Source organism: Poromitra crassiceps (assembly GCF_964638095.1).
Source record: "Poromitra crassiceps genome assembly, chromosome: 10".
NCBI lineage: Eukaryota > Metazoa > Chordata > Actinopteri > Beryciformes > Melamphaidae > Poromitra > Poromitra crassiceps.
The window spans coordinates 7,543,775-7,557,464 of NC_139631.1; the positions used below are offsets into that span (position 1 = coordinate 7,543,775).

The 13,690-nt window shown below is 44.5% G+C and overlaps 1 protein-coding gene across 1 annotated transcript; it reads right to left on the reverse strand.

Annotated features, from left to right (window-relative positions):
- Positions 1–358: 358 nt before the first annotated feature.
- On the reverse strand, positions 359–2,768 carry LOC310784029 (tripartite motif-containing protein 16-like; the record flags this gene model as incomplete). The annotated part of the gene is made up of 1 exon (XM_083644984.1): positions 359–2,768. One exon carries the CDS (start codon positions 2,766–2,768, stop codon positions 1,107–1,109), a length of 1,662 nt encoding a protein of 553 aa, XP_083501110.1. The 3' UTR covers positions 359–1,106.
- Positions 2,769–13,690: the final 10,922 nt, after the last annotated feature.

Genomic DNA, 13,690 nt, shown 5'->3' on the forward strand with positions numbered 1-13,690 from the left:
GTTTCAGACAAAGGATTTGAACAGAGCACACCCACCTCTTATATAACCTCCCCTTCTCTAAACTCCTCCCCTGTGCACTGACGGGTCAATCAATCACAGAATTGGCATTCAAGCTTGAGACTTTGAACAGCTAGTGTTTCTTCTTACTGCGGCTTCATTTGCTCTAAACAGATTACACTTTGTTGTGTTTTAGGGGCAAAATCGGCTCAGTTATAAATAATGTCGTATTAGTTTTCTCTAGTAGCTTTGGTTGATTTCCTGAAATGAATACAGAGGCAATATTTCATTCATTCTTGATTTTTTTAATTAATTATTGCAAACATTAACTTTGTTCACACAACCAATCACTAAAGCCTGGTAAAGGTCTCTCGTTCAATCTTCCATCTACGTATTAACTTCATCCACACAATCAGTGTGTTAAACCAGTATGCCATCATCACTGTGGAGAAAATAATGAATATTCTCCCTATTGATTATAATAATGATTACATTTGTAGTGCACTTTTCTCAAAGAAAGGTACAAGGAGCCGGGAACAAAATCAACATATTTACAACTATTCAGCTATAATAAAGGGAAGACATAGTGCTTCTCCATTAAGGCCCATGCAGTGGAACAGAAACAGCAGAAAATATTACAGCAACAATAGAAATATGCAACAAACATATTTATAGACCACATGACAGTTATGTTTTCATATAAATAAACACCAATTTCGATTCGCTCTATCACTGACTGATATACAGTAATACACAGAAAAGGATTGGCTCTATCACTGACTGATATACAGTAATACACAGAAAAGATTGGCTCTATCACTGACTGATATACAGTAATACACAAAAAATGATTTGCTCTATCACTGACTGATATACAGTAATACACAGAAAAGGAAAGACAAAGAAAACAGCACCACCTACAGAAACTCAAACGTCAGCAACAGAAAATTAAAGGATAAAGATGTCACAGTCCCGCCCACATGTGTGATTGACAGGTGCTAAGTGCAGCACGGAAACATCACAGTAATGAGCACTATATAAGCAACAAAGATGGAGACTAAAAACTTTAAAAAAAGAATCTCACTCATCGCTGCTTTAATCACTCATGTCTACTTGAGCTCACACAACTCAGCTGTGTCTCCATCATAAAGGAAAAATCCAGCATAGAGAGGCTGAGTGAATGTGGTCTGGACTCTGTGGAGGAGAGTCATGGTTTCAGAGATGTTGTAGAAGGACAGAATACCTGCTCTGTGATCCAGGTACACTCCTACTCTGGAGGACAGCGGGCCTGGGATTAGAGTGTTGATATTGTTATGCATGAATGCATTCTGTTGTAATGACCAACTCTTGTCATTGAATCCAAATAGACATTGCTTCATCGATCCTCTTCTGCTAATATCTTTATATGAGACGGCTGTGGCTCTTAATCCCCTCCCACGCCACTCCACCTCCCAGTAACTACGTCCAGTCAGACCCTCTCTACTCAGGACCTGCTGCCAGCCAATGAATCTGTCTGGGTGACTAGGATATGACTGTGCTTCACTCATCCATGTTGCTTTTCTGTTCCCCTCAGATAATAACAGGTGTGTCTCTGCTGTGTTTGGATCCAGTGTGATCTGACGTGAATATTGTAAGAAGTCAGCTCTGGTCTTGGGCTCTGGTTGTGGCAGTAAAACATCCTCTTCAGTCACTGTCAGTGAGATCTTAGGCCATTCCTCTGTAAGAATGTCCTGTAGTTTATCTCTGGCCTCTGACACAGCTGCAGTCACATCCTCAAAGTAGCACAGAGGACGGGTATCGATCCTGGGTGAGTCTGTAGATTGACTGAGACGTGACAGAGAGGGGTAACTGTGTAGAAAGTGGATGTGATCCTCTGTGTGTGAGAGCTGCTCCAGCTCAGCGTCTTTCCTCCTCAGCTCAGAGATCTCAAGCTTCATCTTCTCCTGAAGTTCTTCGGCCTGACTTGCTTTATTTTTCTGCGTTGATCTGATGTGCTCTTTCACTTCAGAGCTTCTTATCTTAATGAGACGGACCAGCTCAGTGAAGATCTTCTCACTGTCCCTCACTGCTTTATCAGCAGAGAGATTGATAGCCTCCACCTCTTGTTGAAGCACCTTCACGTCTTTCTCTCTGTCCTGGTATCTCTTCTGGATTTTGTGCTGACTCACCCCAAGCTCTTTCTGCCTCTCGTTCCTTTCTGCTGCAGCTGAGACTGTGTCGTGGCCTTTATGTTCATCCATGGAGCAGAGAAGACAGATACACTGCTGATCAGTGCGGCAGAAAACCTTCATCACCTCGTCATGATGAGAGCAGATGTTCTCCTGAAGTTTCCCTGAGGGGTCGACCAGCTTGTGTTTCTTTAATGGAGCTGCATCATAGTGAGGCTGGAGGTGCTGCTCACAGTAAGAGGCCAGACACACCAGACAGGACTTGAGGGCTTTCAGCTTTCTCCCACTGCAGACATCACAGCCCACATCTCCAGGTCCAGCATAGCAGCGATCAGGAGGAGCAGCTGCGAGTCCTGTCTTCTTCAGGTCCTCCACCAACTCTGCGAACATGGTGTTTTTCACCAGGACAGGCCTCGGTGTGAAGGTCTGTCTGCACTGGGGACAGCTGTGGATTTTCTTCTGATCGTCTTCATCCCAGCAGCTTTTAATACAGCTCATGCAGTAGCTGTGCCCACAGGGAATAGTCACCGGATCCTTCAGTAGATCCAGACAGATGGAACAGCAGAATTTTGCCTCGTCCAGCTGAAGTCCTCGCTGCGCCATTTCTCTTTTCAATGACAGTGAATGTCAGATAGTTCCACTTTATCAGAAAGAACTTGGGCTGTGATCCAAACCAAACCTCTGTTCCTTGTCTTCATGTTCATTTGCTGATCTGCAGTGAATGGGCTTGTCAGCTCTGTCACGTGACTTCACAACATGCTCTTCACACCCATCTATAAAGTGGCAGATCTGTGAAAGGGGAGGGGACAAGGAAATAACTGGAGAGAACTGAATGGAACTGGCTGCTGGCTGCAGGCTGTACCGGGGTATCAGGCTTTACTTGATTCCAGGAAGAGGCGCAGTACTGTATTTAAAGAGGCAGTGTGTGTGTTTAGCCCTCATTTACAACATGATTATCACAAAAGTGGAATATACTTAAACTTGGGGCCAGTGATCTCAATGGGATATTAAAAAACAGATATCTCTCTCTCTCCCTCTCTCTCTCTCTCTCCCTCCCATGCATGGGCGTATGCTGTGTGTGGAGAGTGTCAGACAGTGGTTCTGAGTTTTTACTTAAAGGTTATCAGCAGTGCTTAATTTGTCAATGATGATTAGGCATGGTGGTGCTCACTACATATACTGTAGTTTCAGTGTTGGGCAAGTTACTTTCAAAATGTAATATACTAGTTACTTTCATTTGAAAGTAATAAGTTCCTTTACAATATTACTGTCTGTGTAGAGTAACTGGTTACTTATTACACTACTTTTGCATTACTTTTACCAAAACAACAGCAGCAGCAGAATGACATCGCCGCCCCGGAACCATCCCGAAAAATAATTTAAACCGCCTTGAAGTCAGTGTAAACAATCCAACATTCAAAATATTATCCTTTTCCTTTGTTGTTATTGTCATCTATAGTGGTTATTTGCATAAAAACACAGTTTGATTAGGAAATTATTGTATCTTTTTTAAATATGTGCTTTGATTTAAAAAAAAGTAACTCAATTTGTAACTTGAGTTACTTGACAAAGTAACTGGTATAATATCACTGAAATCCTATAAGTAATCAGTTATATTACTGAGTTACTGCTAAAAGTAATATATTACATGTAATATATTACTTTTGTAATGAGTTACCCCCAACACTGTGTAGTTTACTGTAGACCTAAACATGACTGAATGCCCGACTATATGACTAGGTTCAAGGTTCTTATTGTCACATACTGTAGTACAGCATCACAGTAATGAGCAGTGAAATTAGGGCCATGTAGGGACAAACAAGACAACATAGTTTCACAACACAACACAATGATAAAGGCAAAAAAATAAAAAGTTAAAAAGTGTTCACTGCACACATAAGGGCTTCGAGGCAAGTCCGTGCAATAATCACACCGGCCATAATATTGGCCTCATGTTGTCAGTAGGGCTGTGCCGATTCACTTATCTCCCGATTCGATACTATCACGATACTTGGGTGCCGATTCGATATATATTGCGATTCTTAAGTATTGCGATTCTACGATTATTGCGATTCGATATTACGATTTATTGCGATTTTTGTTTGTTTTTTTCTTTTCTTTTTTCAGTTTGTTTGCTTTTTTACACTAGATTAGAACATGGGAAAAGTTGAATCATACATTAGAGACTGTATATTATATCATGAGTAGGGCTGGGCGATATAGTTAAAAACAGGGGCGGACTGGGATCATAATTCAGGCCGGGCATTAGATACCAAGCAGGCCAGGCCGATATGGGCCGACGCGCGTGAAATTTGGGCCGTTTGAAGCCCAATTTGGGCTGTTTGAAGCTCAATGTGGGTAGTTTGAAGCCCAATTTGGGCCGTTTGAAGCTCAATTTGGGTCGTTTGAAGCCCAATTTGGGCCGTTTGAAGCCCAATTTGGGCCAAGTCCAATTTTACAATGAGATGCACCCACTTTAACCCTGAAGTGTAATTATTACTTCAGACTAACTAATAAAGTAATAAAACCACTAGTAAACCAGTAGGCAGCGCCTGGCCTGCTGTTCAGTGAGTGGCCTGACTGCGGGCACCAAATTTTTTTTGCGATTATCGATTCTGGAATAAAAGATCGATTCAAAAAATCGTGACATTAGAAATCGCGATACGTGGAGTCCAGTAAGGTTTCATCAATCGCACCAGATTGCACCACTAGATTGGCAGTATAGAGTATAGTATAATAATATAGCAATATAATAATAATAATGATAAAGCAATAACAATTATAGCTGCTGCGCAGCAATGGGGCAGGTCTTCGGGTATGCCCGACCCCCCGAATACCCGAGGTTCCAACCCGGACCCGGCCGGGTCTGGGTCCATTCAAAAGAAGTGCCTCCGGGTCTGGGTCGGTTCCGATAGCGATTGTCACGGGTCTCGGGGCTCTGACAGTGAAATGCCGGGTCCAATAAGACCCCAGTGGATCCGGCGATCAGCGCTGATCACGAGAGAAACGCATCAAAACAGCACACGTGAGGCTTGTTGTCACAAACTGCAAGTAAATCCATAGAGAAAATAACTAGCAAAGAGCATTCCCATCTGCAATGAAAATTACTTCCTCGTTTACATGAGGCGCACACATGCGCCTCAGGCAAACGAGGAAGTGATTTTCGTTGCAGAGAGGTAACCCTCTTGCTGGCTCCTCTTGCTATGGATTTAATTGAAGATGACTGTTTCCCGTACTTTTGGATTATTATTCGATGATCGCATGGTGAGTACACAAGTCACAACATGTATGTGATTGTTTCTAGCGCTGTTGTGTGTGTTTTTGGGCGAAGGAACGGCGGTAGCATAGAGAGACTGCCACTGTACTATCTAACTAGCGTTAGGCAGCATCAACCAGGTGAGAATGCTATAACGTTAAGATGCACAAAGTTTCATTTGATATACAACTTGTAGCAGTTAACAAGCAACTGAGACGTCGACACCACTAGTCTCTGCCTCGGTATTTCTCAGATCTGTACGGGGCCGGGTCTCAGATTTGTAGTAATAGACGGGTCCACTCCGGGTCCGGGTCCGACATTTATCGGTTCTGAACGCGGCCGGGTCTCAGATATCTAATAATAGACGGGTCCATTACGGGTTCGGGCACAAATTCCCCCGGTCCATTAGGGTCCGGGTCCGTGATTTTGGACCCGTGAAGACCTCTACTTTAAGCTATTATGACATCACAATTGCTCGAGTGACATCAGTGATGGCATCACAATTGCTTGACTGACTGATGACATCACAAATACAACCTAATTGCCATAGGTAATTAAGGCAATTAGGCTATACACGGGGCCAGAATTCAACGTTTTGATGCACTGTGGGCAAAAGGAAAGATTTATGACATCACTGATGACATCACAATTGCTCGAGTGACATCACTGATGGCATCACAATTGCTCGAGTGACTGATGACATCACAATACAACCTAATTGCCCTAGGTAATTAGGGCAATTAAGATTCACTTTAGGCAGTGTATCCACATTTTGATGCACTGTGGGCTCAATTTTTGACCAATCGAAAATCTGTTTGATACTTTTGTGTAGGACAGTCTAACGATGCAGATGCTGAAATTTGGTGTCGTTTGAAGAAGAAATGTGGGAGGAGTAGGGTTTAATTAGTTTTGCAGTTTTTAGACTTCACAATTGGCCATAGGTTGCAGTGTACAAAAGTTTCTCCTCATTTGGGCCCACATTTTGGTGAAAGTTGCAAAGCTGTAGCACGTATGCCTGATTTTTTAGGAATTTTCCAATTTTGAAACTTTAGACGGTCGCTGTAGTGTCACCGTTAGGACTATTGGCGCCAAATTTGCATCAAATATGTTTGGCATGGGACTGGACCTTTGTGCAAAGATTGGTTTATTTTCATGCATGCGAAGTCGAACTTCCCGGGAGAAGAATAATAATACAGGCAAATACAATAAGTGGCCCTGCCGCTTCGCTGGCCCGGCCACTAATAAATGTAACGGCCATACCAGGGGTTCAAGCCTTGAACAAATGCTTAGGAAGAAAAGCACTCGGGCAACTGATGACATCACAATTGCCTGATGACATCACAGTCCCATTGATGCATTGTGACATCACTGATGATGTCATAGTGATGTCATGAGACCACTGACAGAGACGCACACACACACATCCACGCAGTATAGTATATAAAAGGGAGCATGTGGGCCATGTTTGTTCGGTGCCCCGTCTATCTGCCGACACCCCGCAGTGCCGACCCCCCACGCCTAAACCTAACCTCCCCCAGACCCTAACCCTAAACCTAACCTCTCCCACCCCCCATGCCTAAACCTAACCTCCCCCAGACCCTAACCCTAACCTCTCCCACCCCCCACGCCTAAACCTAACCTCCCCCAGACCCTAACCCTAAACCTAACCTCTCCCACCCCCCATGCCTAAACCTAACCTCCCCCAGACCCTAACCCTAACCTCTCCCACCCCCCACGCCTAAACCTAACCTCCCCCAGACCCTAACCCTAAACCTAACCTCTCTCACCCCCCACGCCTAAACCTAACCTCCCCCAGACCCTAAACCTAACCTCTCCCACCCCCCACACCTAAACCTAACCTCCCCCAGACCCTAATCCTAAACCTAACCTCTCCCACCCCCCATGCCTAAACCTAACCTCCCCCGGACCCTAACCCTAACCTCTCCCACCACCCCCCACGCCTAAACCTAACCTCCCCCAGACCCTAACCCTAAACCTAACCTCTCTCACCCCCCACGCCTAAACCTAACCTCCCCCAGACCCTAAACCTAACCTCTCCCACCCCCCACGCCTAAACCTAACCTCCCCCAGACCCTAATCCTAAACCTAACCTCTCCCACCCCCCACGCCTAAACCTAACCTCCCCCAGACCCTAATCCTAAACCTAACCTCTCCCACCCCCCACGCCTAAACCAGACCTTAATTAGGAATAACGTCACTGTTAGGGGGGCTTTCACATCTTTGTTTGGTCCGGACTTTCCATTTTGATAGGCCTACAAAACCACTCTCCAATCCAACCTCTCCCCGGGCCACAGTCCAGACCAAACAGCAGAAGCTTGGTCCGATGAAGAGAGGTGGCCTCCGTCCGGATCAAACTAGACCATGGTTCGGTTCGGTTGTACCGTGAAAATATGTTTTGGATGGTTTGGATTTTCTGACCAATTACTGGAGGTTCCAGCAGGCTCTCAGAGGAAAAAGGAACCACGGTAGTACAAGGAGGAGAGCTTTCAATTGAAATGTGGACTACTGTGCATTTGGTTGGAAAGAAAAATCAGATGATGCTATAAAAGGTATTTTCAGAGAGTATGAGTACTTCAACACCCTGGGTGTGATTTTTTGTATTGAGGAAAGTGAGCCTACACTGCACAAGCATGTGAAACATCAAATTGCCTCCTGGTCTCTGCAGCATAGACTGTAGGGCAACTAAGAAAAAAAAAGATTGAGACCTGGATAAATAAAAATGCTATTGTAATTGCAAAAATTGCACTGAAAATTATCCAAATTGCCCCGAAACATTAACATTTTCTACCCTGTTATTGTGATGTTTCCTGACTTGTTGTCATAACAATATCAGCCAAAATGTTGAGTTTCTGTGGTTTGAGCCTCTGCTCCATGCCTGATAGAGATAATATGTGGTTCTTCATGACTGTCACTGACGCTTGCTCTGTCACATTCCAGAAGCAGTGCACCTTGTGGTGTAACATAGCTCAGTTCTTTCGTACGGCGGTGTAATCATTAAGCAATACATCTTCACTCACAGGAGCGGGAGTATCACCTGAAGATTGCTGCCAAGTTTCTGTGTTGTCTTTGTTTAATCTGCCAAGGACCTGTCATGGCCAAGGTGCCAACTAAAGATCGCTGCATCTTTGTCCCTTTTTATTTGGGCTTCCGTGAGAACAGACAAAAGGCCTTCCTCCCTTCCTCATGATTCAATGCAACAATGCAGATTATTTGTCTATAATTATCTATCAGCCTGGTTCAAACTGGATCGTACATGTTAACCCAGATAACCCATTGTCCTGATGTGGACTGTACACCATCCATCTCAAACTAACAAACACTGTTTCATCCAAACCTGATATATGCTGTTAGAAAAAAAACATCACGGTTGAGCAATTCCAAATGCATTCAACACACACACACACACACACACACACACACACACACACACTAAAAAACACAAACTGCCCGAGTGACATCACTTCCAGGTGACCTCTTAGGACCTGCTAAAAAGTGTTTAAAAAGTGTTAAAAAGTGCAGTCACCTATAGGTCAGCAGTTGACCTGGGTGAATCGATCTCGTGTAAAAAAAGCGTGTGGTGTCACGTTTGTTATCGATGGTCAAATTCGTTTTGACAATCCCTTGCTCGTTTATATAATTGTTTTACAGCTCCCCGCCCTGCCCGGGGAGCTTCACACTATTGTCGTCACATTCAAGCCACAACACAACAGCTAATGTAGCTAGTTAGTTAGCTAACTTCCCAAATGCTTGTGACTATAGTGTGCCTCTCCTAGCAAAGGCTACACGGACCAAACCAAAATGAGGACTTGGAGAAGTCAGCAAGTTGGACTAACGTTACAAGTTCTGAAAATGTGTGCCTTCGTCATTCATCGGTTGTTCATGTCTATGAAAGGCAGCTGTGCTGCTAGGCTAATAGCAAGTGCTAACGTTACCCAGCCGGTGGTAAGTAACGTTAGCGCTTCCTAGCTGCTAGGTACAACCGATGCTGGAATGAGACTCATATTTTCAGAACTTACCACTTCTACATCCTGGCTCACTTCCAAGTCGTCTCCTTGTTTTTGCGGTCTGAAATCCGTTATTCCATGAGACTACTGTTGTAGACAGCCAGGTTGGAGAGAGCCTGGTGATGCGGGTTAGTTTGACATGTCGGCAGTGTACTGGAGCAGTCACAACAGGGAAGGGAGGGGCAGGGGGGACGGGTGAAGGCCAGAGCCGTATAATAGAAGAGTTCCGACATCTCCATTCACTCCAATGGACCAGTTTTTTTCCAGGAAGTAGAAAGTGGAACTCTTCAGTAAAAAAAGCAGCACTGTCGAGTTGCATCAAAATAGACAGTGTTGTACTTTGAAAGGGTTTTTCATCCCTTGAAATGAATCAAATTGTACATTATCAGCTTTATTTTAGCATGCAAAAGTAGCGCGAGACCCATTCCTGGCTGTTCATTGGCTAATGAGTCTTGCATTTTGGTCCTCCGCTGACGCCACTCTCTTACTAGAGGACACTAGTGAAGGCTATGGCGCGCGCGCACTGCCGGCCCGGGCTAGGCTTGTTATCACCATGGTAACCTGACGTCACTAGAACTATGTTCTCGCACAAATCCATGTGCTCTCGTCTACGAGACTTCATGTGAGGGAGGGGGGGTTCATGGGGGTAACATTAAAACACTTTCACCTATTTATAGGAAGCTTAGCCCATGTTGAATATGACCATCCAAGATTGTAACAATGAAAACAAACATATGATACAAAATTAAGAAATGCATAATATGGCCCCTTTAAATACACTTATTGAAGAGTAGCTATATATTATTTGTGTCTATACTGTATGCTAGTAGGTGCAGTAGGTGATGGACAGCAGTAGTAGGCTCTATGGTTGTAGGCGTGTACTCAGGTTGTGTGTGCAGTTGACTTCTTATGTCCATTTGATGCACTATGTTCAGCATCAGACTTGATGGGACAGTGAGTGTGGTGTTGAGTCATGATGGGACAGTGAGTGTGGTGTCGAGTCATGATTGAGTCAGACTTGATGGGACAGTGAGTGTGGTGTCGAGTCATGATTGAGATCAGACTTGATGGGACAGTGAGTGTGGTGTCGAGTCATGATTGAGATCAGACTTGATGGGACAGTGAGTGTGGTGTCGAGTCATGATTGAGACTTTTTTTTTTTTAACAATATATTTATTGGTATTTTCATTTTCATTTCAGTTTACAGGTGAAGTACAGAGATTATCACATACTTTACCCCAAATCAAACCCCGCCAGTTACTTCCCTCCCACCCTCCCCTAATGAAAAATAGGAAACAGGGGGAGAACAAAACAGAAAACAAAACAGAAGGATGACAGTACATTCAATAAAACACAGACATTAACAATCAAGACATAAATAGTTAAGAAAACAACCGTTGTATGCAGTATATAATAGCTGTTGTTACACCAATATTTTGTTTAACCAGCTGACAATTATATATTTTCTAGGTACCGCCTACGGCTTAGTTCACACAGACAACCTACGCCTTGCCTTGCCTCAACCCACGCCTACGCTGAGCTGGGCATGAACCTGTTACACGCTTTTGCGATCACACCGCACGGCTTTTGCACGCCGAACCTGGAGCCGAGTCACAAGCGCCTCTCCTCTCTCCCGACTGTATTTTTTCACGTGTTGTCCAGAATTGTCATGGGTAGCCTCTAGGTAAAATAAATCTGATATATTTAATGTTCTATTGATGCTGGATATGTATAACCAGGTCTGACTATAGTCGGACATTTTAGAGAGGTGATCTTGCAAGAATATGTGCTGGCACAACAACATTGTCCATCTTGCTTCGGTCGCTATTCTCTCTCATGAAGATTTGTTTGCAGACAGGGAGAAAGCCCCACGTGATAGCCACCCATCAATCTCTCTCTCTCTCTCTCTCTCTCTCTCTGTTCAACACGGTTGTAGTAACTCCATTTTATTTTGAAATTCAGTTGACTTTGTCATTTCCCACGGATATTGTCGCGTTTTTCTTTCATGGCTTGACAGAAAAGCCTGCCTGCACGCGCCTTGTCGGCTTGAAAATAGAACTCTCGCCTGAACGATAAAATCGGCAAGGCACAGGCAAGGCGTGGGTACACGCAGGGTTCACGCTCAGGCGGCCGGTGTACACAGCCTCGTTGACTAAAACGGACGCCTATTAAAAAGCGTGGGTAAAGGCAAGGCATAGGCAAGGCTTGGGTCGTCGGTGTGAACCCAGCCTAAAGTCACTCCAACATTTAACAAAGAGACCAGGTTTTTTTTTAAGATTGAACATTATTTTTTCAGAGGCCATATATGAGGCAATTTCTTTGAGCCACATGGAGATAGGAGGCGGGTCCGCACTCTTCCATAGCATAGCAATGCATTTGTTTCCAGCTATCAAAGCTAATTTAATGAAACGTGTCTTTTTCCTCTTATCAATGGGAAGTACCGAAATGTCTCAGAGTAAGACCAATCTTGGTGAGCGAGGTAACTCAATTCCTGTAATCTTCTCCAGTGCATCAAAGATGGAACCCCAGTATTGTTCCAGGTTCATACATTCCCAAAACATATGAATAAGGCTACCCGTATCTATCTTACATCTAGGACATAGTTCTGATATGGTGTCATTCATCTTGTGGAGTCTTTCCGGGGTAAAATAAATTATATGGATGAGATTGAACTGCAAAAGCTTATGACGACTATTATAAGAGAAGTATTGAGCGCCCTCGCATAACGCCTCCCAGTCACAGTCTTCATAAGTGAAGTCAAGATCCTGTTCCCATTTAAACCTACATTTTAAAGTTTTTTATTTGTCATCAAGTCCAGCATTCTACTGTAAGTTATGGACACAAACCCCCTGGGGTGTTGGATTCCTTTTAGAATCTCGTCAATTGGAAGAGGATCTAACGGGGTTGGATGCCCACCTTGCTGTGAGCCGATGTAGTGTCTGACCTGTAGATACTTAAAGTCCCTGGAAACCAAAATCCACAAAAACGTTCTAACTATGTTATTTAGGGTCTTATGTTAGTAATTTTGTGCCTCCGAAATTATTATACATTACTTTCAACCCAAAGCCTTAAAATCGCCACTTTTCTACAAGATTCTACAAAGTACTTCCTCATTGAAGACAGCAGTGCGCGAGGTGCTAAAACGCAGGAGCTTATGACGTCATAAGCTCTATATAACCTTTGTACACGCGCGCAATCCGCACCCACCCTCCTTTTGTCCGTTCTTTGCCCCCAGTGACAGCGCTCCCTCGCTGTCCGTCTCCCTCCCACTCTGTGTGCCGTCGTGCTTCTCTCTGCCTCTCTCTCTCTCTCTCTCTCTCTCTCTCTCCCTCTCTCTCTCTCTCTGGACTAGTGAGAGAGCGAGAGACACACAGGCGGGTTACGCAGGTTACTCTCTCTTTCTCTCACACACACACACACACACACACACACACACACACACACACACACTCGCGCTGTGTAATTCGATCTCTTTCTCCGTTTCCCTCCCCCCCCTCTGTCTGGCGCTCTCTCTCTCTCGGAAAACCTGCTGCAGATGGGACACGCCCACACAGTCCGCGGGAGAAATACACTCTAAAAAATAATGATTTTCTCATGAGTTTTGCCAGACTGTCAAACCTAAATGTATATACTTTGCGACGTTCATCATCGTTCAAATTTGGCTGGTGGCTTATTAACATAGGGTCCTGTGATGTGATGAACTCAAAATGCTAAATAATAAAGAAATATTTCTGGTTTCCAGGGACTTTAAAGAAGTGTTCCCTAGGGAGGTTGAAGGCATCTCTTAACTGGTCAAAAGATCTGAATACGCTGTTCTCGTAAAGATCTCCAAATGTTTTGATCCCCTTGTTAAGCCACATCTTGGTGCTCATGATTGAGACTTGATGGGACAGTGAGTGTGGTGTCGAGTCATGTTCAGCATCAGACTTGATGGGACAGTGAGTGTGGTGTCGAGTCATGATTGAGTGGGAAAATCAAAAGCTCGTCCCCAGTCAGAACCACAGCCCAGAGGTTAACGGCTTCAAGGTGAGCGGGTCTGTGAACCAGCATGTCTTCTTGTCTCCTCCCCCCCAGAGGTCCGCTCTGCTGCCCCTCACCTGTCCCCTGTCCACCTGTCTCCTGTCCTCCTCTCCTCCACCTTCACTACCTGCAAGTAGTCCCCCCATCTCCCCTCCCACACCTCCGCCCTGCAACAGACGTCTTATCAAACGTGACTGATTGCTGTAATCTGGACTCTAGGCAGC